Below are 25,799 nucleotides of genomic sequence, written 5' to 3' on the forward strand. Positions count from 1 at the left end.
AATCAATAAGTATTGAGCTCTCCACACCTCTGTGCTTAGGTCTGTGGCTTACATAGGTGCACACTCAAAGGTGTGACACTGTGCTACCTCTTCATCTTTCCAATGTTGTCTTTCCATCTTTCCATTTTCATTTTGTTTCCTGGATTTTCTAATGGGAACATAGGCATTATTATTAATAATAACAATAGTGTTTTCATCTGTAGATCTCAAAGCATTTTACAATACCAGGTGAGACAACAGCTACTTGCCTGAGAGGTTGAGAAATTTAGCAGACTTTGTATAACCTTGTTAACTTTTGGTGGACCCCTGGCAGAGCTGTCACTATGGCATCTCTAACTGTTCCAATTCACTCTACTTTGCTTCAAGGAAATCTCATTTTATTGGTGGCAGGTTTCAGAGTGGTAGCCGTGTTAGTCTGTATCAGCAAAAAAAAAAAAAAAAAAACAGGGAGTCCTTGTGGCACTTTAGAGACTAACAAATTTATTTGGGCATAAGCTTTCATGGGCTAAAATCCACTTCATCGGATGCATGCAGTGGAAAATACGGTAGGAAGATATATGACGAGACTAATCAATTAAGGAGGGCTATTATCAGCAGGAGAAAAAAAATCTTTTGTAGTGATAATCAGGATAGCCCATTTCAAACAGTTGACAAGAAGGTGCAGTTGACAAGAAGGTGTGAGTAAAAGTAGGGGAAAAATTAGCATGGGGAAATAGTTTTTATTTTGTGTAATGACCCATCCTCTCCCAGTCTTTATACAAGCCTAATTTAATGGTGTCCAGTTTGCAAATTAATTCCAATTCTGCAGTTTCTCATTGGAGTTTAGTTTTGAAGTATTTTTGTTGGAGAATTGCAACTTTTACGTCTGAAATTGAGTGACCAGGGAGGTTAAAGTATTCTCCGACTGGTTTTTGAATGTTATCATTCTTGACATCTGATTTGTATCCATTTATTCTTTTGCGTAGAGATTGTCCGGTTTGGCCAATGTACATGGCAGAGGAGCACATGATGGTATATATCACATCGGTAGATGTGCAGGTGAACGAGCCTCTTATGATGTGGCTGATGTGATTAGGCCCTATGATGGTGTCCCTTGAATAGATATGTGGACAGAGTTGGCAACGGGCTTTGTTGCGAGGATAGGTTCCTGGGTTAGTATTTTTGTTGTGTGGTTGCTGGTGAGTATTTGCTTTAGGTTGGGAGGCTGTCTGTAATCGAGGACTGGCCTGTGAGAGTGAGGGATCGTCCTTAAGGATAGGTTGTAGTTCCTTGATGATGCGCTGGAGAGGTTTTAGTTGGGGGCTGAAGGTGATGGCTAGTGGTGTTCTGTTACTTTCTTTGTTGGGCCTCTCCTGGGGTAGATGACTTTTGGGTATTCTTCTGGCTCCATCAATCTGTTTCTTCACTTCAGCAGGTGGGTATTGTAGTATTAAGAATGCTTGATAGAGATCTTGTAGGTGTTTGTCTCTGTCTGAGGGATTGGAGCAAATGCAGTTGTATCTTAGAGCTTGTCTGTAGACAATGGGATCGTGTGATGTGGTCTGGATGAAAGCTGGAGGCATGTAGGTAAGTATAGCGGTCAGGAGGTTTTTGATATGGTGTGGTGTTTATGTGACCATCGCTTATTAGCACTGTAGTGTCCAGGAAGTGCATCTCTTGTGTGGACTGGTCCAGGCTGAGGTTGATGGTGGGATGGAAATTGTTGAAATCATGGTGGAATTCATCAAGGGCTTCTTTTCCATGGGTCCAGATGATGAAGATGTCATCAGTGTAGCGCAAGTAGAGTAGGGGCGTTAGGAGACGAGAGCTGAGGAAGCGTTGTTCTAAGTCAGCCATAAAAATGTTGGCATACTGTGAGGCCACGTGGGAACCCATAGCAGTGCCGCTGACTTGAAGGTATACATTGTCCCCAAATGTGAAATAGTTTTGGGTGAGGACAAAGTCACAAAGTTCAGCCACCAGGTTTGCCGTGACATTATCACGGATACTGTTCCTGACGGCTTGTAGTCCATCTTTGTGTGGAATGTTGGTGTAGAGGGCTTCTACATCCATAGTGGCTGGATGGTGTTTTCTGGAAGATCACCAATGGATTGTAAATTAATGGAAGTCAGTGGTGTCTCGAAGATAGCTAGGACTGCTGGTAGCGTAGGGCCTGAGGAGAGAGTCTACATAGCTGGACATCCCTGCTGTCAGGGTGCCAATGCCTGAGATGATGGGGTCATCCAGGATTTCCAGGTTTATGGATCTTGGGTAGCAGATAGAATACCCCTGGTTGTGGTTCTAGGGGTGTGTCTGTGCAGATTTGTTCCTGTGCTTTTTCAGAGAGTTTCTTGAGCAAATGGTATAGTTTCTTTTGGTAGCCCTCAGTGGGATCAAAGGGTAATGGCTTGTAGAAAGTAGTGTTGGAGAGCTGCCTAGCAGCCTCTCGTTCATATTCCGACCTATTCATGATGACGACAGCACCTCCTTTGTCAGCCTTTTTGATTATGATGTCAGAGTTGTTCCTGAGACTGTGGATGGCGTTGTGTTCTGCACAGCTGAGGTTATAGGGCATGTGATGCTGCTTTTCCACAATTTCAGCCCGTGCACATCGGCGAAAGCACTCTATGTAGAAGTCCAGACTGTTGTTTTGACCTTCAGGTGGAGTCCACGTAGGATCCTTCTTTTTGTAGTGTTGGTAGGAAGGTTTCTGTGGATTAGTGTGATGTTCAGAGGTATGTTAGAAATATTCCTTGAGTCGGAGACGTCGAAAGTAGGATTCCAGGTCACCGCAGAAATGTAACATGTTTGTGGGGGTGGAGGGGCAGAAGGAGAGGCCCCAAGATAGGACAGTCGACTCTTCTGCCAGGCTAAGAGTATAGCTGGATAGATTAACAATATTGTTGGGTGAGTTAAGGGAACCACTGTTGTGGCCCCTTGTAGCATGTAGTAGTTTAGATAGTTTAGTGTCCTTTTTCCTTTGTAGAGAAGCAAAGTGTGTGTTGTAAATGGCTTGTCTAGTTTTTGTAAAGTCCAGCCACGAGGAAGTTTGTGTGGAAGTATTTTCCACTGCATGCATCCAATGAAGTGGGTTTTAGTCCATGAAAGCTTATGCCCAAATAAATTTGTTCGTCTCTAAGGTGCCACAAGTACTTCTCGGTTTTTTTCATTTTACTGGAATATTTTAGCACTGGTGGAAGGTGCTGACTTGATGATCCTGGAGACTGTAGCCCTATATCCACAAGACAGGTGCAGCATGAGCTGCAACAGGGCAAGCTTTGCTCTCACCAACCCATGTGTGTCACCCTTGCCTTGTATAGGGGAGTTCAGTCTCCTCGGCTCATTCAATCCTTGCCATCTGCTGGGACTGCCAAAAATGAAGGTCAGTTAGTGTAATCCTGGTGGTAGTGGATTTTGTTGGTCACCATTCCACTAGGACAGTGGTTCTCAAACTTTTGTACTGGTGACCCCTTTCACATAGCAAACCTCTGCGTGTGTCTCCCCCCTTATAAATTAAAAACACTTTTAAATATATTTAACACCATTATAAATGCTGGGAGGCAAAGTGGGATTTTGGGTGGAGGCTGACAGCTCATGACCCTCCATGTAATAACCTCGTGACCCCCAGTTTGAGAATCCCTGCACTAGGAATTAGACTGATTTCACAAAACTCATCTCACTCAAGCCACCAGGCAGTTAGATGGTAAAAAACAGCCTTTAGCTGGATTCATACCAGCAGATGGGTGTGAAGGGTTCCCTACCCTTCTCAATCCCATGGATTCCCAATATGTAGTCTCACCTAGGGGCAGACAAGCCTGGATCCAAACATTTGGGCCATTTCAAAACTAGCCACTGATCTTAGCTGCCCAACCTGAGCCACACAAGGGCCTGATTTCCTGAGCATCCGGAGCGCCCATGGATTTTATTCAGTCATCTCTGAAAATCTGGCACAATGTGTCTGAAGTTGGGTACCTGTAAAAACTTGTTGGGTACTTGTGGACACTTGGAAAAGTGCGGGCATGGGTCTGTCTCCTCGGGAAATGCCACTTGCTCACCCCATCCATCTGTCCCGTGCCTGAAATAAAGTGCCACCTTGTGGTGAGACCAACGCACTGCAAATTTAAATTCCCTTGATCTTTGACAGGTTTCAGAGTAAGCCGTGTTAGTCTGTCTTTGCAAAAAGAAAAGGAGTACTTGTGGCACCTTAGAGACTAACCAATTTATTTGAGCATGAGCTTTCATGAGCTACAGCTCATCCGATGAAGTGAGCTGTAGCTCACGAAAGCTCATGCTCAAATAAATTGGTTAGTCTCTAAGGTGCCACAAGTACTCCTTTTCTTTTTGCCTTGATCTTTGGTTTTCTTGTTTATCCATCACCCCCGGGGAAAAAATTTCACACTTGCCATCTGGTCACCCTATACCTAGCACCCGTCTCCTCTCAGTCCCCCTAGCTCCTCCCACCCTGGCCAGCCCCCCAATCCTCCCTGGCCAGCCACCATCTCCTCCCACCCAATCCAAACCCCCATCCCTTCCCAGTCCCCCCACCCCATCTCCTTCCCCACACCCCAACCCCCCTTCCCAGTCCCCCTACCCCACCTTCCACCCATCCCAGCCCCTCCCCCCTAAGCCCCTCGGCCAGCCCCCATCTCCTCCCACCCAGCCCAAGGCCTGTCCCGTAGCGCCCTGACACCTTCCCTAATCCCACGCGTCTCTCGCCTAGTCACAGCATTCTGATGAATATTCATGAGCAGCTCGTTAATTATTCATGAGGTTTCGCGGGCTTTTGCCGACCACGTGAGGTTGCTTTTTTGCGCGCGGGAGTTCAGCCGGTAGAGGAAGCTGCAGCAGGGATGGCGGTGAGTGCCGGGGCCCGGCCGCGGATGACCCTTGGGAGCTGGGGTCTGGATAGGGGGTGACCCCCGGGGCCTTGAAATCCCCTCCACCCCTCCGGTGGCTGGACTCTGCATGCGGGAGGGGCCCCCTGGGGCACGGAACCCTCCCCCCCCCCGGTGCCCTGGGCTCTGCATGGGGGAGGGGCCCCCTGGGGCACGGAACCCCCCCCCCGGTGCCCTGGGCTCTGCATGGGGGAGGGGCCCCCTGGGGCACGGAACCCCCCCCCCCGGTGCCCTGGGCTCTGCATGGGGGAGGGGCCCCCTGGGGCACGGAACCCTCCCCCCCCCCGGTGCCCTGGGCTCTGCATGGGGGAGGGGCCCCCTGGGGCTCGGAACCCTCCCCCCCCCCGGTGCCCTGGGCTCTGCATGGGGGAGGGGCCCCCTGGGGCTCGGAACCCTCCCCCCCCCCGGTGCCCTGGGCTCTGCATGGGGGAGGGGCCCCCTGGGGCTCGGAACCCTCCCCCCCCCCGGTGCCCTGGGCTCTGCATGGGGGAGGGGCCCCCTGGGGCTCGGAACCCTCCCCCCCCCCGGTGCCCTGGGCTCTGCATGGGGGAGGGGCCCCCTGGGGCACGGAACCCTCCCCCCCCCCCAGTGCCCTGGGTTCTGCATGGGGGAGGGGCCCCCTGGGGCACGGAACCCTCCCCCCCCCCCGGTGCCCTGGGCTCTGCATAGGGGAGGGGCCCCCTGGGGCTCGGAACCCTCCCCCCACCCCGGTGCCCTGGGCTCTGCATGGGGGAGGAGGCCCCTAAAGGTGGTGTGTCTCTCCTGTCGCGCACAGCATGATCTGCCCAACAGGTAATTTGAAGATTATTTTAATTCTTTCCCCTGGGGGAGATGGTCTCTCCCTTCCCAGACCTGTTCTGGCGCTATGGGGCCTGTTGGGAGGGTAGTCCCATGGGGCATTAAGCATCCCTTCCTTCTTACCTAGTTCTGTGGCCCCTGCACTGGGGAGAGAGGGAAGACCTTTGCATGCTCTGTGGGACAGTCTGTTCTTCTGCTGGCCTCTAACATGACTCTGCCTTTCCTGCAGGATTCCTCCGAGTCCCAGAATGTGGCCACAAGCCCTGCCCGTAGCTCTCGGCGAGATGCCTTCACTTCCAGCCCGGGCAGAGACCTGCCTCCGTTTGAGGATGAGTCAGAGGGGCTGCTGGGGACCGAGGGGCTCCCCGAAGAGGAGGAGGAGGATGGGGAAGAGCTGATTGGGGATGGAATGGAAAGGTAGGGAGCGTGCAGCAGTTAGGCGATGATGTGAGAAGCCTCCTGGGGTTGTTCTGTGCAGGCAGCGCCTTGGTAAAGGGGCAGTACGTTTGCCTTTCATCTCTGGACACAGGTTCAGATTCTTCTCATGGGTGTTAGGGAGATAACTCATTGTCTTCAGCCTGGTCCTCGTTTGTGCACCCTTCAGAATAGCCCTTTATAGCTCAGCATGTTAAAACTATACAGATGTTTCTAAAGGCATCATCAGTGCCGTGGGGTGTGTCTGCTGAAGAGAAGCCTGGGATGGGAACAGCAGAGGGGCTGCACAGCACTGGTGAGGGGTATGGACAGGTGCCCAAGGCTAGGATAGCAGGGGAGTGAGGAGCATTGGGTGAGCTGCGGGGGTGAACTTGTGCAGTTCCTGCCTGGACTGTGTCTGGCTCAGATCACGCAGGGGAGCATGAAACTCGCAACTCTACTTCTTAAGCAAAACTGTTCATTCTATAAGTATTGGAACCTTTGCAACTGGATTTAAAAAGAAACCTCACCTACCCCAGGTCCAATAACAAACCAGGGAGCTGTGTGGTACAGAGACTGTTAGTCTAGGTTTGTATATTGGTATTCGTTACCATAGTATTGGAGCGTCTGCCATTGGTAATGTGGAATTGTAAAATTCCTCTCTGTTTTGCTGGCTCTTTCTGACACCACCTTGCCCCAAACAGTAAAGTGGCTGGGAAAACACTAATTTGGCTGATTTGAACGGCGAAGGTGATTAAGCTAGATCTGTGTGTGTGTAGGGACTACCGCCCGATTCCAGAGCTGGATGTCTACGAACCTGAGGGCCTGGCCTTGGATGATGAGGATGTGGAGGAACTGACCGCCAGCCAGAGGGAGGCGGCGGAACAGGCCATGAGGCAGCGGGACCGTGAGCTGGATCGTGGCCTGGGACGCATGAGGAGGGGGCTGCTTTACGGTACGTGTCGATGAGATTTTTAAAAGTGGTTGTCTGTAACCTGCCCTTTCGGGAGAAGCTAATCTCTCTCCCGCTGCGTCAAGTTGTTTGCTCAGCCTGAATAGCCTGACCGCTGTAGGAGCTCCACAGCCTGCTGAATAACTAGGTTTTGAGGGGCCTGTGCAGCAGTGAGCTCACCTGAATTCCCCCCTACATAGTCCTTTTGTGGTGGACACTTCGGGAGCTCTGGGAGTAGCGATATTAGCCTGGTGCACTTAATGTGGCTGCTGCTGAGCCACGGCTCCCAGGCCCATATCGGGATTTGGGCTCATGCCTGGTAAGTGCTGGGCCAACTGCTGTACTCCTGTTTATGGAGACTTCAAACCCATCTTTGATGGGCTGGTCCCTTTAAAGGAAGGATAATTATTAACCCTGATGTCCAGTCCAGTCCCCCTTTTCTCTCTCTCTGGACACAGGTTCTGATGTCAACCTCTGTGTACAGTTTTTGGGATCCACATAGAGCTCTTGCTTTTGCCTCCATAATCTCTGAAAAGCCAGTGTCTAAACCATCTCTCTGTAACTTGCTCTTGGTACCTAAAGCTTGTGGGCTGCTGTAGACCAGAGCTTGGTTTGGGATGGAGAATAAAGATAACCTGGCGAATTACAGACCATCGGTCATCTTAACTTCAGTACCTGGAAAGATAATGAAATAAATAATTAAGCAATCAATTTGCTAACACCTAGAAGATAGCAAGGTGATAAGTAATAGTCAGCATGGATTTGTCAAGAACAAATTGTGTCAAACCAACCTAATAGCTTTCTTTGACAAGGTAACAAGCCTTGTGGATGGGGGGAAGGGGTAGACGTGGTATATCTTCACTTCAGTAAGGCTTTTGATACTGTCTCGCATAACTTTCTCATAAACAAACTAGGGAAATGCAACCTAGATGGAGCTACTATAAGGTTGATGCATAACTGGTTGGAAAACTGTTCCCAGAGAGTAGTTATCCGGTTCACAGTCAAGCTGGAAGGGCATAATGAGTGGGGTCCTGCAGGGATCAGTTCTGGGTCTGGTTCTGTTCAATATCTTCATCAATGACTTAGATAATGGCATAGAGAGTATACTTATAAAGTTTGCGGACGATACCAAGCTGGGAGGGGTTGCAAGTGGTTTGAAGGATAGGATTAAAATTCAAAATGATCAGGACAAACTGGAGAAATGGTCTGAAGTAAATAGGATGGAATTCAGTAAGGACAAATCTGAAGTACTCCACTTAGGAAGGAACAATCAGTTGCACACATACAAAATGGGAAATTAGTGCCCAGGAAGGAATACTGCAGAAGGGATCTGGGGGTCATAGTGGATCACAAGCTCAATTTGAGTCGACAGTGTAACGTTGTTGCAAAAAAATCAAACGTTCTGGGATGTTTTAGCAGGAGTGTTGTAAGCAAGATACGAGAAGTAATTCTTCCGCTCTACTCCATGCTGATTAGGCCTCAGCTGGAGTACAGTGTCCAGTTCTGGGCACCACATTTTGGGAAAGATGTGAACGAATTGGGTAGAGTCCAGAGAAGAGCAAGAAAAATGAATAAAGGTCTAAAAAACGTGACCTATGAGGGAAGACTGAAAAAATTGGGCTAGTTTAATCTGGAGAAGAGAAGACTGAGGGGGGACATAAGTTTTCGTGTACGTAAAAGATTGTTACAAGGAGGAGGGAGAAAAATTGTTCTATTTAACTTCTGAGGATAGGACAAGAAGCAATGGGCTTAAATTGCATCAAGGGCAATTTAGGTTGGACATTAGGAAAAACTTCCTAGCTGTCAGGATAGTTAAGCATTGGAATAAATTGCCTGGGAAGATTGTGGAATCTCCGTCATTGGAGATTTTTAAGAGCAGGTTAGACAAACACCTGTCAGGGATGGTCTAGATCAGTGGTGAGCAACATGCGGCACGGGGCCCATCAGGGTAATCCGCTGGCGGGCTGCGAGACTGTTTGCTTACATTGACCGTCAGCAGGCAGCTCCCAGTGGCCACAGTTTGCCGTTCTGGGCCAATGGGAGCTGTGGCCAGCAGGCCGCAGGTTGCCCACCACTGGTCTAGATAATACTTACTCCTGCCTTGAGTGCCAGGGACTGGGAAGACCTTTTGAGCCCCTTTCAGTTCTACAATTCTATGATTCTGTGGTGGTAGAATAGAGCTTAGTTTGGTCTGGCTATGTGTTGGGAACTTCTGACCATGCTTACAAAGACATTATGGTCCATTCATTATATATGTAGGGAGTGGGGCAGGGAGGTGTAGCGAGTAGGATGTCCACTCTGAGTGACCTCTCTTTTTCTTTCAACTTTCAGATAGTGATGATGAAGATGAGGATCGTCCTTCCCGGAAAAGGCGGTTGGCGGAACGGTCTGCAGATGGGGCAGAGGAGGAGGATGAAGACATGATTGAGAGCATTGAGAATCTGGAAGACATGAAGGGACATTCAGTAAGGGAGTGGGTGTCTATGGCGGCTCCCCGGCTTGAGATCTACCACCGCTTCAAGAACTTCCTGAAGACCCATGTGGATGACCATGGGCACAATGTGTTCAAAGAGAGGATCAGTGACATGTGCAAAGGTATGGCTGACTGTGGGGCGGGTGGGAACGGCAGATGAGCAGACCCACCTGGATATTTTTTTTGTAGTAGAACACAATTCTTCCTCCCTGGCTGTGGCACTCTACAGCGGTCTGTTCCATATGTCCTCTTCCTCTCCTGTCTACCCCAAATGCTGAATGAGCTTTTTCAGGGGCTTTTTTGCTTTTAATGGAGATGGCTGAATAACGCAGAACTTGGCTACAAACTTTACTGTAACTTCTTAATTCGTGCCCCTTTTGTGTTCACTTTCCACTGTGCAGCTGAATTCTGCCAGCAGGAAGTGCTGCACAGGAGTGCAGATTGGAAGCTTACAGGCTCCAGTACAAGATGAAGAAGAATTTTACATTTGTTTCTTGGCATCATTTGCACCAGGAACCAGATCATTCAAACAGGGAACAGAAACTGTGTCATATGACTTAGGAGATCAGTCTCCCTCAGCAGTGCAGCCTAGAATTTATAGTAGCGAGCCATAAATGCTGGTGACTGATCTTGAAGAAGAAAAAGAATAGTTGGCCAATAGAAAAGGCAAAATTAATTGAATCTGTTAAGAATGGTTTGTGTAGGTGTTATTAGTTTAACCCCATTGTGCTAGGTTATGTACAAATACATGAAAAAAGCAAAATGTCGGTCCCTGCCCCATAAAGCTTACATGACGCACAAATTTTGGGGTCCGTTATCTAGCACAACATCTCAGGAGCTAGTATTTGCTGATTTAGTTTTTTGGAGGTGGTTGGATGACCAGGCATTGTGGCGAGGCCATTCAGTCTTGAAAACATTGCACTGGGTTTCTGTGCTTTTTGGGAAGCTTCCATGTTCTTTGTCAACTCAGCAATCAGAAATCTGGTACTAGTGAGAAGAGATGCAGTAGAACATTGGCTACAGGAGAATACTGACTACAGATGAAATCCACCCTACTTGTTCCCCCTACAGAGAACAGAGAGAGCCTGGTGGTGAACTATGAAGATCTGGCTGCCCGGGAGCATGTCCTTGCCTACTTCCTGCCAGAGGCCCCAGCTGAAATGCTGAAGATCTTCGACGAAGCAGCCAAGGAAGTGGTGCTGGCCATGTACCCCAAATATGACCGGATTGCTCAGGAGATCCATGTCCGTATCTCGCATCTGCCTCTGGTAGAAGAGCTGCGGTCACTCCGGTAGGTAGTGGAGTTGGTATTGATGATGGCCGGTCCTGTGAGGGCCTTTGGACCACGTGTTTGGGATGGTCAGGCTTGCTGGAGTTACAGTGACTAAAGTTCTGTGTGAGAAAATAGGAACTCTGGGATATGCTGGGGGAAGGATGCCAGCGGATCCAGCCTGTCCCGGTATGGTGATGGTCTCTGCTATTAAAGTAACCCAGTTGCTCAAGGATAATGTTTCTGATTCCCCAAAAGATAAATCACAAACCTGTGAGAATAGACTCACTGATAAGTGTTCCCCACTGGGTATCATACCAGCTGTGCATGCTGCAAGGAGACTGTGGCAGGTCCTTCTGCCTTCCCTGGAGCCTGCCAGTGTCTTCTCTTCTCTCTTTAGGCAGCTGCACTTGAACCAGCTGATCCGAACCAGCGGTGTAGTGACGAGCTGCACAGGGGTCCTGCCTCAGCTCAGCATGGTCAAGTACAACTGTAGCAAGTGCAGCTTCATCCTGGGGCCCTTCTTCCAGTCCCAGAACCAGGAGGTGAAGCCTGGCTCCTGCCCAGAGTGTCAGTCGGTTGGCCCCTTTGAAATCAACATGGAAGAGGTAAAATTTAAACCCTTTATACAATGTTAACATGTCTCCTGCAGTGGTGCCTGCTTTTCACCTTTGTCCAATAAGGAACTGGATTGATGACAGGTCTGGTCCCTGGATCTAGACCCAGTTAACTCTGGGCCTGAGAGTCCTTTATCTGTTTGGCTGGTGTAAGGGCATGTCTGATACTATGTTGACCCCTGCAGTATGTAGATACCTGAAGGTGCTGCAGGGTTGAAAACACTGAGCCTTCCAAACCACCCTCCTCTCCTCATTGTATGGCATAGGGAACTGAGCCACAGAGTCACTGCAAGATAATAGCAGAACCACTAACTCAAAGCTCCTGGCTCCCAGTCATTGACCTAACCACTATACCATGCTCTTCCCTACAAGCTGGGTGGTCTTTACCCAAGTGTTTCAGCAATGAAGCCAGGAGTTGGATGGGTAAATACTACTAACCTCTCCCTCATGCAGGTGGGTGCTGGAGAGTGAAATACTTTTGTCGGGGCAACACGGCAGAAGCTTCTGCCATTTCCAGGGCTGTCTATCCAGGGGACTGCCTCTAGCTCTAAAGCTACTTCTAATCAATCCCCAGCCAATCCTGGCCCCCGCTCTTTACCCAGGGCCTAGTAAAGTCTAAACTAACTGCTCTAGCACTGTCCCTGGCCTCGTCTGCAAAGGCCCTTTGAAAAGCACCCGTGCAGGCTCTGAGGGTGTCTGACTCATTGTGCAACTCACGTTTGTTATCACAGACCGTCTACCAGAACTACCAGCGCATCAAAATCCAGGAGAGCCCTGGGAAGGTGGCAGCTGGCAGGCTCCCTCGCTCTAAGGATGCCATTCTCCTTGCTGACTTGGTCGACAGCTGCAAACCAGGGGATGAGATTGTAAGTTCGTTAGGGTGAGCGTGGCACAGTTAAACTTATTCTCAGCCTTGTGGGGGCATTGTGAGGACCTGGACTGTCACTTCTGTGTGTGTATGTGGGGAGGGGTGAAATTAGGGGCTGTCTTAGCTCCAAGACATGTCAGATTAGGCTTGAAAGTCATGTTTCCAGTGTCTTGAGAATGGAGCATTAGTAGGAGGAGACAGTCTCATGCCATGTACATTGGTATTTTCCTGCTACCTAGACATTAACCTGCCATATCCCTTTCTGTGCTTTCTAGGAGCTAACAGGAATCTATCACAACAACTACGATGGCTCACTGAACACAGCCAATGGATTCCCAGTATTTGCAACAGTGATCATGGCAAATCACATTGCCAAGAAGGACAACAAGGTGGCAGTTGGGGAACTGACTGATGAGGACATGAAGGTTCTCATAGGCCTGTCTAAGGATGAGCAAATTGGGGAGAAAGTGAGTCTGCTTGAAACATTTCTCCTCCTGGCATCTAGTTGTCTGCATGAGTCCAGATCAGAGAATGAAGTTAAACTGCGTGATATTACAGTGGGACATCTCAAGTTAGAGGGACACCATCAGCTCAAAAATCAGCTTGTCTCTGAAAATGTCTTGCCCCCTGTAGTACTAAGATGGCTGTCAACGAGAGTGAGAAACTGAAGTGGGGTGGATGAGACACTTAGTTTGCTTCGTACGTTTTTTGTCAGCACTTCATGTAGGAGCAACTTCACCATTCCTCCTGGATAGTCAGTTCCCATCTTGTTTGTACAAGCCTTTCACGCCACAACAGGGATAAAATAGAAAAAGGTGACTGGGGAAGCCACCAGACTTGACAGAGAGACTCCACAGGGGCAATTCTGAAACTACATTGATGCCAGCTGATGGGTGTCTCCCTGAAGCAGTGGCTGCCTGGTGGAGAGAGCAGAAACAAGATCTAGCTCCAATGTTCTGTGTCTCATCTCCTGTCTCTCTTGCCTTTCTTTCGAAAAGAGCGAGAGCCTAAAACAAGCATCTTCCCCCTTAAAACATTCTGTCCCTGCGCCTTATTAATAGAGGGTTGTGATTTCAGGTTGGCAAGGAATAAGACTGGCTTAAACTGTTCAGTTAGCAACCCTGTAACCTGCCAAGACCTGAGTTGATACACTAAAGGACGTAGAGCCAGATTAAGGATGTCTTGAGCACCCATAGGCAGGAAGAGTATAATGTGGTGGGTTCAGATCCTTTAGCAAGGATGAGATCCCGGTCATCTCTATTCTGTCTTTAATTGCAGAGTCTGATGTTTGTAACTTTACTTCCACTGGGTGGAGCTGATACATCTATAAAGCCAGAGTTTGGGAAATAAAACTTCAGTTCTTTGTCCAAAAAAGACGTACGTTTGAAATCAGTAGTGACCAATATCCAACATTTTGACAGAACTTGTCTTGATTGGGCATGCAAAAAACCAATTGCCTGTAATCTAAATACTTGGTCTTGAGCCGTTAATCTGCACAGCAGATCTTCCAATCTTAGTTATTCCTGCTGATAATTGTCAAATATTAACGTATCATTTAAACAGGCTTCAGCCAGAATCAGGATCTCTAACTCAGAACACAAAGTAACAAATGCAGTCTCTTGGCTGTATTTAGTGCCAAGTATGAATGTAGTGGTAATAGCAAATCCTGCACTGGATTGCACAATGTGTCCTGCTCATCAACACTGGGCTATCCTAGAACCTCTGGAGTGTATCGGTCATATTATTGCATTGATGAGACGTTCCTCTCTATATAATAAAGGAATCATTGATGTCAGCAGGGTGACTTCAAGCACTGATTAGAATAGCCATGTAGCTAATGAGTCTTGCTGCTTTTCATGCTAAATGTTGAATACAATGGGCCACTGAAAACTCCTCTGCCTTTCCTTTCAGATCTTTGCCAGCATCGCTCCATCTATTTATGGGCATGAAGACATCAAGAGAGGCCTGGCCCTTGCCCTGTTTGGTGGTGAACCCAAAAACCCTGGTAGGTGTGTTGTCAGTTGTATTCAGTGTGTGATTCCAGCCCTGTTTCTACTGGTGCAGTGAAGGCAGTTAGGAATTATCTTTGTAATGTGACTTCTGGGTAAGAAGATCAGGAGTAAAAAAGTAAGGGTGTGAATAGAACTAGGAACATAAGTTCCAGTCTACAGGAGTAAAAATACATGGACTGAAAATGAGGTCCCGGCTCTGAAGAGCTAGAATTTAGGCCTCTAGCATTCTGGGCTTAACATACCTCTGCCCCTAGCATTCTGGGTTTAGTGTCCTTGTGCAAATCTGATGCCTGGGGAATCCTCACTGCTTCCTCATTGTGTACAAAGTGTCTTATTTCAACTGGGGGAAGAAATGCAACATCACAAACCTACATATAAAAGAACCAGGTTCCACAAGGGGAGTGCCGAGAGCCCCTGGGCTAGCAATATGTAGAGCTTGGTGACCCTGGATCTCTTGCAGATTTATTTGGGTGGATTTTTGTACTTGTGTAACTCCACTGGTGAGTGAATTGGGACCCCCCCTGAAATGTTCACAACTCAAATTCACACTGAAGGGGGTGGGGGATAGGAGGAGAAGAGGGAGGCAGAAGGAATTGATCTTTAAACAAGACTTCCTGGCTTTTGCTCAGGAAATAGTGTCCTGAGTGCTGATGGACCCACCTGCACATTCCTGGTCCAAGGGAAACCGTGAGATTTCACAGTTCTTGCCAAACGCTAACAAAACATGAGAACACCCAACGCTGTATTTCTTAAGCTTCCCTGTCAAACACACTCACCCCTTCTTAGTGCTCTTTTCCTTTCGATTACATACTGCTCCATTAGGGAAAAGTAGCTTTTATATACTTTAACAATGATACTGCCCTCTAAGTCCTCTCCTATTTCTGACCTGGCTGTAGGTGGCAAACACAAAGTCCGTGGTGATATCAATGTCTTGCTTTGCGGAGATCCGGGTACAGCCAAATCTCAGTTCCTCAAGTATGTGGAGAAGGTGTCCAGCAGAGCCATCTTCACCACTGGCCAGGGTGCTTCTGCTGTTGGTCTGACTGCCTACGTCCAGAGGCACCCAGTCAGCAGAGAGTGGACCCTGGAGGCAGGGGCGCTGGTGCTGGCAGACAGGGGTGTCTGCTTGATCGATGAGTTTGACAAGGTGAGTACTGACTTCATCTACGCAGTAAGGCAGAGCTAATGGGGTGTGGGTTAGGGGCTCTCTTGGCTGAGGAGTTCAGTGGCTCATGACTGTTTTCCCCCACCAGTGTTTTGTCTGTTGCTTGTGGGAGAGAATGACCCAGGCTGGTGTAGATGCCCTTTGTTAGTCCCCGGCTAGGCTCACAATGCAGTTCACGTGTGTGTGATGCTCAGGAAAGTTATCAAAGTACCCTTCATGCAGTGCCTCCCTTCCCCCTCGCTTCAGCCCTGACCTGGAGGGATGAAGGGAGCTCAGACTGTCTCCCATTCTTTCTTTGATCTCTGGGGCTAACGAGTGCCCATTCTGGTGGCGTGGTGCCAGTGTATTTAAGAACTGCATGGAGACACCATTTCCCATAGGCCACTGAGACCACATGAGGTGGTGTGAGCTATTACTTGCTACTGAGCTGGGCCAGATTTGAATGGGTCCCCTAAGAGCAAGTGAAAGTAAAATTTGCCACCACAGTCGGATAGAGGGGGCTGGCCTGAATCCAAGCCATCTGCTGAGCCCCCACAGGTCCAGCAGCAGGTAGGTAAAGAATGAATCTGAGCGTATAAGGGCAGTTCGTAGCAGTGAAGGAAGCAGATGCCTCCTGTTCTTGAAATATCTGCGCCCCCTAACCTGGGGCTCATGGATCCACCCTACATCCTCTCCTGCCCAAGGAAATGTTAAAATGAGTTTATCAGCTCTGTACAAGCTCTTGTGGAGTGGGTGGGGACTGGTGATTTTTTTTTTTTTTTTTTTTCCCTCTCCCTCCCTCCCTGCTGCAACCCTAGCCACACACACCTAGTGTAGGCTCATGGAAGTTGGACCATGAGGCCCTGTGTAACGTGTTCCTTCACACTTGGCCTCTTACCCTCCTGCAGGATAGTGGGCATCAGTGTATGTTAAAGTGTTTGCTTTCTCCTAGATGAATGACCAGGACAGGACCAGCATCCACGAAGCCATGGAGCAGCAAAGCATCTCCATCTCGAAGGCTGGCATAGTCACCTCTCTGCAGGCCCGTTGCACAATTATTGCTGCTGCCAACCCTATAGGTAAGTACCTGGGGACCAGGAGAGCAGGGAGTCTCTGTCTCAGACCCATGGTATCAGTTCTGCAGTCACCAGAACTACTGCACTGCCTCTTTATGTACCTCCGGTCTCCAGACCCTCTAACCCTGTTACGACACATGCAGTCTGGAGGCAGAAACCAAACCCACAGGAACAAGGTTATGATGCAGGGTCTCTCGGGGAGAGCACATGAGCTCGTTTGACCATGAGGGCATCCGTCTGTGACGCAGGTGGGCGCTATGACCCATCGCTGACTTTCTCGGAGAACGTGGATCTGACAGAGCCCATCATCTCCCGATTCGATATCCTGTGTGTGGTGAGAGACACGGTGGACCCAGTTCAGGTACGAGCCAAAGGGTGACCCACAGCTTAGCAGTGGTGGGGGGGGTGCCACTGCCCACGCTGACAGGGAGCTGGTCGGGTGCTGACACCTGCCACGCTGTGAGAGCACTGAAGTGGTGGGAAGGGGAGCATGGGGCAGAGCTACCCCTTGCCTTGGTGCTCTTGCCAAATGAAACCCCTTAAGCCTCAGCAAGTCGGTGACTACAGGCTGCTGGGGGCCCCAACCTCCACCCCTAAGACTTGCCTCGTTCCAGCTACATGCCTTTCATCCAATTCCTTGAACGCCTCTGTCTCTATTTCACCCTGGGGCCAGTCAAGTGGCTAACTCCTTGAATTGGCCTTTCAGGGCATGTAGAGGATTGCACCACACCCCTTCTCTTGAGGCAAGAGAGCTTCATCCTCCCCCCCCATTCTCCATCAAGAAGCGACAACATCTCCCAGCATCATCTACAGCCTTACTCAAACCTAGGTGTCTATCAGGGCTGTGTACAGCCCCATCCTTCATGCTGTGAGATCTCCTGTGACTGTTTCTGCTCCTGGGGCATTTTACCTCCTGCATAGTGAGGATTTCCACCCCACCCCACCCTACAAAAGAATGACATTGCTTCTATAAATGTGACATGTCCCTATTGTGGCACAGTCTCCACCCGGCGACTGGCTGAGATTCCCATTTGGAACCAGTGTACATGGCTCCAACGTGCACTGGGATCATTGTTGAATGCCATGAAGCCCCTGCTCCCCTTTTCCAAAGACTGAGTGTGACTCTTCAAGCCTTTGCCAGCCTCAGTGATGGAGTGGGAATCAGTCTGGGTCCCCTTGTCTGAGTACAACCATTGGCCGACTGCGCACCTATCCCCAAGCTTCTGTCTGTCTGCAGCACACAGCTGCTTGGTAGAATTCAGCTGCAGAAGCAGCAATGGCTGCAGTGCCTGTTACTCCTACCATTGTCCTGCAGGACGAGATGCTAGCCCGGTTTGTCGTGGGAAGCCACATCAAACACCACCCTGGCAGCAAAGACGTAGAGAATGGAGATGCCCAGGAGATTATCCTCCCTAACACCTATGGCGTGGATCCCATCCCCCAAGAGATCCTGAAGAAATACATCATCTATGCCAAGGAGAAGGTCCACCCTAAGCTAAACCAAATGGACCAAGACAAGGTGGCCCGGATGTACAGTGATCTCCGGAAGGAGTCCATGGTGAGTAGACTTAAATAAAGGGCTTTGTGGGGAAGTGGGAGTGAGCTACCTGGATCAGGAGTGGACTACCCCAAGATCTTCCTACTAGTTCATGTTGTGTCCATCACCATAGTATCTGGGTATGAAGCTCTGGGTCGCCTCACCATAAGGGGTGGACTGAGTCCAATATTGTAGAGACACCTGGTAAATAAGTGGTTCTGCCTCACCTGAATGTAAAGGTTAGTAGCGAGGTTTTTTATGCCATGGGTCTAAAACGTTCTGCTCCACCCTGCTCTCTGGTAGGAATCCATGGAGATATCTTAGATATATTGGCTTTGCTGCTGTGGAATCCCATAAGTTCCTGCCATGTCTTTTTGGATTTCCTTTGAGGCGGTCACATTCTCCGCCTTCACCCCTGGGGGCTGAGGGAAGTGGTGTGGCAGCAGGCGAGCTCTGCAGTGTTTTCCCATTGTGACTATGGACTCCTCCCGAGGGATCCTGGATCTTCCTCTTCTCAATTGAATCTGATGGGACCTCAAGGAGTTTCGTGGACCTTGGGAAAATTTAGTTTAATGTCTGGCTTCATCTGTTTTTCGTTTTTCTTTTTTTTTTTAATTTCCCTACTAAGAATTGGGAGAGGGGGAATAACCCTTTCACGCCTCTCATCGTAAATAAGCAAGATAAGGGGCAAAAGCACCTTCATAGCACGTTTAAGTGAATTAACGGTATTGCCTGTTGCCCATAAGTATCAATTGCCTTTCTCCATATTGCACTATGCCCGCCGGCAGGTGGTGTGGTTTCCTTGGCTTCTGAAGCTCCTTGGTCATGAAGGTTCATGACCAGTCACCTACGGTAGGTAGCCTTGCATCTCAAACAGACGTGCATGGGCTGAGAAGGGCCTGTGTAAAGAGCCTGGTCTCCTATCTCTCATGTTCTGTGTGCCCTTGTAATATTGTCCCTCCCCTTGTTCCATAGGCCACTGGCAGCATCCCCATCACAGTGCGTCACATCGAGTCCATGATCCGCATGGCCGAGGCCCACGCCCGCATTCACCTGCGGGACTATGTGGTGGAGGACGACGTCAACATGGCTATTAGGGTGATGCTGGAGAGCTTCATTGACACTCAGAAGTTCAGCGTCATGAGGAGCATGCGGAAGGTGTGTGGGAAGGAGCTCATGGGTTGGAGTCACTTAACCAGCTAGACTAAGGCTCCATCTGAACTGACTGGGTTGGAAACCAGTTTGGTTTGGACAGTGGCTAAAACACTGATCTTTACCTCTGACCCCAGTGCGAGCAGGGCCTTAGTGAGCAGCTCCGTGTTACTCTGCAGGGATCTGGGGAAGCTACAGTGTCTGAAAACAGCCCAAGCTGTAGCCAGCCCTTTAAGCTGCTTTATGGTGCAGTCCTTCTGCCTGCTCTGGAAAGGTAAAAGGGCTTATACTGCCTCCATAGAACAAACCCATCTTGGGGTTTAGCATTGATGTACAGGGCATCTTGGGGGACGGAGAGGATATAGCTATTCTGGGCTAGCAAAATGGCCCATAGAAGGCTGTAACAAGCATGTGTAATTTAGAGCACCCCGGGCCTGTTCTACACTGTGCCCAGGTTGGAACCAGATTTAGAGAAGTGTTAAAAAGTTATCTTAAAGGAGATATGTATGATCCAGCCTCTGTGTACCAGGAGCATTGTGCTGCCTCATTCTCCTCTTTCCCTCTCCTCCCTTCGTGCTTTGACACTGGGCTCTGATCCTGTTGTTACGAGCTTAATGGTGACCAAACAGAAGTAGGCGATTGTACAAGCTCCTTTGTTGCAGCTTGGGCGGCGTGTATGTGTGTGGGAAGGTAAGGGGCTGCACCCTGGTCACTCTGGTTTTAATGTGCAAGTGTCTATGCTTTTTTCTAAGAGCCAAAGACTCTGGCTTTGAATTATGCTGTGCTTTTGGCTGGCTGCTCAGCTCAGTTGGCTCAGCTCAAGTTACTGCTTGGGTCTGCGAGACTCCTGGCTGCTTTCTTGGCTGCGGGCTGTGATCAGCAAGTTTTAAGCTTGGGCGGTCACTGTGAAACCTGTAGAATTTGGGGCCATATATAGACTATGCTTCTATATAGACCTTTCTCCCAAGGGCAGGCCCTCCCCCAAAAGCTCTGTCTTTCAGCCTTTGGGGAGCATCAGGGTTGGTTCCTAAGCCTGTGGGAGTATCCTGTATCGCAAGATCAGAGAGCACCTGATGGAGGTTACTCAGCGTGGTTAAAGTAGATATGTTCACCCTTTGGATTCTGTAAATGTCTCCTGAGCCACTAACATGGCTGGCAAAGGCCTGTGTTCCAAAGGTTAGTCAGAACCCTGAAGGAGGGTGTGAAATGGAAATGAATGTTTTTGTTTTTCACTTGACAGCTTAAGCCTCACCGTCCCACACAGTATGTCTACATTACAAGCGCTACAGCTGCAGCTATGCCACTGTAGTGTAGATATTTCCTACGTTACCAAAAGGGGGGCTTCCCATCAGTGTAGTTAATGTACCTCTCCAAGAGGTATTAAATAGGTCAACAGAAGAATTCTTCTGTCTACCTTGCCCTGTCTACACCAGGGATTAGGTTGACCTAACCACGGCCCTCGAAGAGAAATTTTTCACATCCCTGATGGGTGTAGCTAAGTCAATGTAATTAAGTGTAGACCAGCTGTTACACTTGTGTCCTGCGTGCAGGTCCTAGATTGTGTGTCCCTTTGGCTCTAACCCTCTTGGCTCTTCCTTTGCTTCCCAGACCTTTTCCCGTTACCTGGCTTTCAGACGAGACAACAACGAGCTCTTGCTGTTTATTCTGAAACAGCTTGTGGCAGAACAGGTGATGTATCAGAGGAACCGCTACGGGGCCCAGCAGGACACCATTGAAGTGCCAGAGAAAGATCTGGTGGATAAGGTATGGGATAGGTTCTGTGCACTGCACTCTGCCCAGTGGGACTGACTGCTCCATGATTCGGACCCTTTCCTTCCCTCCACTCTTCGATCCTTGGGCTCTCCCTTAACCTTCAGTGCTAATGGTCTACAGTTCTCCTTGCTGTATGTAAAAGGAGATGCTTGTGATACCAGAGAGGAGCAAGAAACCAGCTGTTCCAGCCCTAGCAGACTGTGAGTTGGGATGCTTATTTTGAAGAGTCTTCTCTAGGGTACTCTGTTACCACTCTCAATCTGCCCTAGGGTCATAGCTGCCTTTAAAGGGACACTGTCAGACTAATAATGTTTTTGAAAACGTCCTTGCCTGAGTTGCTGCACCAGAAGAAGGTGGCATTCGATGTAAGCCATTTTAAATGAAGTTTTTAGCTTTCAGTCTGTCTCTTGCCTCTTTGCTTTTCTCCCATCTGGGTAACAGAATAGTGGCTTTCACTTATTCCTAATCAGGTTTGTTTTCTGGTTCTCGTGTGCTAGTCTAGTGCTGCAGTGTTCGGACAGCAGAGCCCAAGGAGTTTAGTCTGGACAATGAGCTGACAGGTTGGGAAAAACAAGTGATTATACAAGCAGTGATCAGTAAAGATCAAACCTATTCCTGTCCTCCCTCCCCTCCACCCCACCAGTCACTGAATGTTTACGGCTTCCCTGTCTGCCTGTAAGCTTTTTTAAACCAAACTGAACTGTTGGCCCTCACGGGGGAGGTCTCTGAACAGTGCATGGCACCAGTAGGGTATCAAATTTCCCATTCCTTCCTTCCTTTACTTCTTGGTCCCTGTCATGGAACATGCCTAATAACTGTACCTCTTTCAAATGTCAGGTCCACCAGAGTGGTTTGTGAATTCAGCCCCTCTTATTTGAGAAGGCTCTTGTGCAGATCAGAAATTCCAGTGTAACTTGGTGCATGCTGCATATGATGGGTCTCCACTTTCTCTAGTTACAGTTGCATTGTAGATCCAATGGAAGTAAAGGGCAGGCAGGTGCTGAGCTAGCATCTTCCATGCAGCTCTCCTCAGTCCTGACCTGCTGCAAGCCTGGGCCTCTGCTGAGCAGAAACTGCTCATTTTCATGAATGGTGTGAGCCCTCTGCAGTGGAAAGTCCTTTTCCGAAATGAGCATTAACGTCTCCCTCTGTTCTCTTCTCCCAGGCTCGCCAGATCAACATTCACACCCTCTCTGCCTTCTACGACAGCGAACTGTTCAAGATGAACAAGTTCAGCCGCGAGGTGAAACGGAAGGTGATCGTCCAGCAGTTCTAAGGACCATGGCAGAGCATTTAACAACCCGCAAGGGAGAGAACTTGGCATGTGTCCCACCCAAGAATGCAACCAGAAATAGGAGAATTGGAGGACTCAGCCATTCCCTTCTTGCTTTGTGCCTTTTGGATTAAGGGAGTGCCTTAGGAGTGCTGAGCTGCAGAAGGACTTGTAAATAGAACAGAGTTAAATAGGTAAAGGCCTAGCTAAGTCTGTTTGTTAGCAGCTTTGGTATCTCTTTTTTTGTCTCCTAGCTGAACCTGATAGGTGAGAATTGCTGGTGGTGACATGGGCTGGATGTTTTATACCCTCCCCACTTCCTCCATGCTGAGCTCTGGCTTGAGGTTCCCCCTGAAGACACGGCTGGAGCAGTACCAGCAGAAGGGCGTTCCTTCGCTGGCAGACACGTTCCAGTGAGATCACCATAGCCTTCAGCCTCCTTCTGTTTCTGGTTACTGCCTAACAAATAGCAATCAGGACTGGTGTGTGGAGATGGAGAGAAACTGGCCTCCTGGGCTGAATCCCTTGGTTGATGTTTCCCTTGGCCCCTTCATGGGCTGACCTTGTGCTTGGGCTCAGCAGGAGGGGCTTGGCGAGACTTTAACATGGCACATAGAACATGAACGTTTCAAACGTTAGAGCTGTTTAAGTGGTTACTGGCAAAGGGAAGGGGCTGGTATTGCATCTGTCTTGCATGGGGGCAATGTCCAAAGTCCCCAGTGGGTTGTTAAATGCCTTGGTGGGTGGCACATTCTGCCCTAGGTAGGGGTGTGGGTCAGAACTGGAAGAAGCAGCAGAACCTAAGCTATATTGTGGGCTTAGGAATGAAGCATCACCCCCCCTGCCAGTCCTAAAGCAACTCAGCTTGTACAGAACGCTGGCTGGCGAGCCTGTCTTCAGTGCAAAGTGTTTCCGTGTCCTTAAGGGCAAAGTCAGTTGAGACCCCACAGATGTGAGAGCTGTGGTGGCGAGAACCCCAGGGGGACAACATGAAGAAAGAAATCTGTTGGGGGGGACGGATGGGTCTGAACACGTTCCTGTGTCACACCTGCTTTTTGTATATTAGACTGTGAGTCTCTTGCTCTTTTACTGTGTGTTTAAATACATGTGTTTTGAATATGCCTGTGTTCGTATTCCTCTGGGAATTTTCCCCCACTGCTGTAAGGAAGTATAAGCATGACTGAGCGGCTTGCCTGCTCTCATCCTTTGTCTTGCTGTGTGTCTGCTCCACCATTCAAAATGGAGGCTCACAGGGAGAGGGAGAAGCCATTTTATCTCCTGGGGTTTGATATCCTGGCCCTGGTTTTGCATTTCTTGCACTTACCAGGTAACTGTCGCTGTCGGGAGGAGTGGGAACAGATTGGGCACCTATTGAAGCGCTGGGGATGGGCGGGTGGGGAACAGACTGGGCATGCAGTAGTTTTCTCTGGGCTATTCAGCATTTCCTCACGGTGATGAGACAATAGGAGATTGCTGCACAGGGCAAGGGGAATGATAGACGCTCTACCATTTCTGCCTGAGGCCAGTAGTGGCTGGGCCTGTGAATGATATCTGGGTCTGTGGACTTTTTCTGGTTTCTATAGAGTGTGTGGGTCTGATGGCCAGGCCAGGCCCAACCACTGTTCTGAACCACCCAAGCCCTTGTTGGGTTCCACTGGATCGCCGTATTCTCCTGTGAAATGCACTGTGACCGTGGCCTTAAACTGCAGCACTGTAACCCCAGTTCCCTTCCTTTTTAATACACTGCCTCCATGTCAATCTGCAGTCTTGGCTGAGTGGCTGCTACTTACATTTCACTGTGGCACAGCCCTGAACCATGTCCAAGAGCCGTTCAGCTAGTTGGTTTTAAATGCAATTGGCCTGGCTGGTGTAGAACAGCCTCAAACCTGGGTTTAGACTGCCCCCACCTACTCTAGAACGCGACTTGGAAATGGCCGTACCTGCCGTGTGGGGTCCAAGCAAACTCCTTGGTGTTTAGGTGCCTTTCACAGAACTTGTCTCCAGTTACTGGCATTGGTGGCTCCCTATCCGTAGGTCACATCTCCACACGGCTATAACTCTTGGCAGCAGGGCAGCCAATGGTGTTTCATCCCTGCCAGAGATCTAGGGTAGCATGTGACTCTTGTCCCATAATTGGCTCATTATGCTGCCTTTCTGCAATGTAAACCAGACTCCTACCTGGTGTTACTATAACTGGCTTGGCTTTCCCCTGGGGCTCTGTCTGGCAGGGCTTCCATTTGCGGCTCATGGGCATGTCTTCCTGGCACCCTCTCCCTTGCTGGGGGATTTTTGCCTCCAGAATGTACAGATACAAATATGATTAACTAGTAGGCTAGGCGTGGATGTGCCTATGTGGTTGTCATGGCAGAGCTGGGGTGTGGATACAATGTATAACTTGTAACCAGCTGGGGTGATCTGAACTTAAAGGCGGTAACCTGGACAGAACCTTTTAGCATGAACAGCATCCCAGTAGCACCCAAAGCTTGTTCTAATTTTTAGCGTACAGGGCTATGAACACCTCACCTGCTACTGCCAGAGGGGTGGGGAAGGCAGAGTGAGGGACAAAGGGCCTGGGAGAGCAGCTGGGGATTCTGTGGCTGGCTCAGCCATTCGTTCCTCTCTGTCACTCAGGCCAGGAGATGCCCCCATTGGAAGAGGTCAAGGACCTTCAGTTTGAGATGTTGCTAGCCCTGCCCCCAATGCTACACACACATCATGAGGTCTTAATTTAGAGGTAGCTCTTGGCTTCACCCCACGCCCTGTTGCAGTGTCCAGCCTGACTGTGCAGGACAATTCTTGAATCTGTGGCCCTTGCTACAGCTGACATTGGGGTCATTAGTGGAAGACCCCACAGCCCAGGAACACGCATTTTACCTCCTTTGGAAAGTACCCATGCTGTGGGGTGTATCAGTACTAGGGATGTAAATATTGTTTTTAAAAGTATATGTTTAAACTATTAAAATTGGTCAACCGTTTAATCGTAAACACAATGGGGGTTAGGGTCTGGGGCTGCTGCCCAGCCCCACACAGCAGGGGGTTGGGGTTGCTGCCAATTTGTTTTAAATGTTAACTGCAATATATTAATGGTAAGACTAATACTTATTGGTTAACCGTTTAATATTTTCCATCCCTCACAGAATAGAGGTATGTGGGTTCCTCAGAGTGCCACAGGAACTGAATTTTCCTCACTAACACTGCCCTGAAGGCATATTCCTCCTCTTAAGACCGTCAGCATCCAGGGTCCCTGGAGTGAGCTCGGGCCCTCAGCACCATCAGGTAGCTGGTCTGAGCTGGGATGCTGCACTGGGTGAAAACTGATGCTACTTCACTCAGAAGCTGCCTTGCCGGGAAGCATCCATCAGTAGAATGCAGTAAGGATGGCACTGCAGGGCTCTGGAGAGAAGCAGAGTGCTTTCTAGTGAGTGTTTCCCTGTGAGCTGTTGCCTTCCCTAATAGGCTTCCCTGAAAGTCCCTGGGCTTAGCCAAGTTTGGGCACTCTGCTCCAAGCTGTAATGGTTAAAACATTACATGAGCGCTCACCTCTGAAAACCTGCAGGTCTTATGTG

General features: G+C 49.2%; 1 protein-coding gene across 1 annotated transcript; it reads left to right on the forward strand.

Moving 5' to 3' along the window:
- The first annotated feature begins 4,770 nt into the window (after positions 1-4,770).
- Positions 4,771-23,347, forward strand: MCM2 (minichromosome maintenance complex component 2). Its single transcript, XM_077822496.1, has 16 exons — positions 4,771-4,835; positions 5,902-6,089; positions 6,866-7,041; positions 9,370-9,633; positions 10,583-10,802; positions 11,182-11,389; positions 12,130-12,264; positions 12,542-12,733; positions 14,178-14,271; positions 15,175-15,425; positions 16,375-16,501; positions 16,747-16,859; positions 17,814-18,056; positions 19,011-19,193; positions 20,796-20,951; positions 22,126-23,347. The coding sequence occupies exons 1-16, from the start codon at positions 4,830-4,832 to the stop codon at positions 22,234-22,236; spliced, it is 2,667 nt and encodes an 888-aa protein (XP_077678622.1). The 5' UTR covers positions 4,771-4,829; the 3' UTR covers positions 22,237-23,347.
- Positions 23,348-25,799: the final 2,452 nt, after the last annotated feature.

Source organism: Eretmochelys imbricata, chromosome 7 (assembly GCF_965152235.1).
Source record: "Eretmochelys imbricata isolate rEreImb1 chromosome 7, rEreImb1.hap1, whole genome shotgun sequence".
NCBI classification, from domain to species: domain Eukaryota; kingdom Metazoa; phylum Chordata; order Testudines; family Cheloniidae; genus Eretmochelys; species Eretmochelys imbricata.

Excerpts from the sequence above, each read along its gene's own strand:
- MCM2 (XM_077822496.1), top strand. Across the intron at positions 14,272-15,174 it reads TGGTGAACCCAAAAACCCTG|GTGGCAAACACAAAGTCCGT; the intron begins GTAGGTGTGTTG and ends ACCTGGCTGTAG. Across the intron at positions 16,860-17,813 it reads ACACGGTGGACCCAGTTCAG|GACGAGATGCTAGCCCGGTT; the intron begins GTACGAGCCAAA and ends ATTGTCCTGCAG.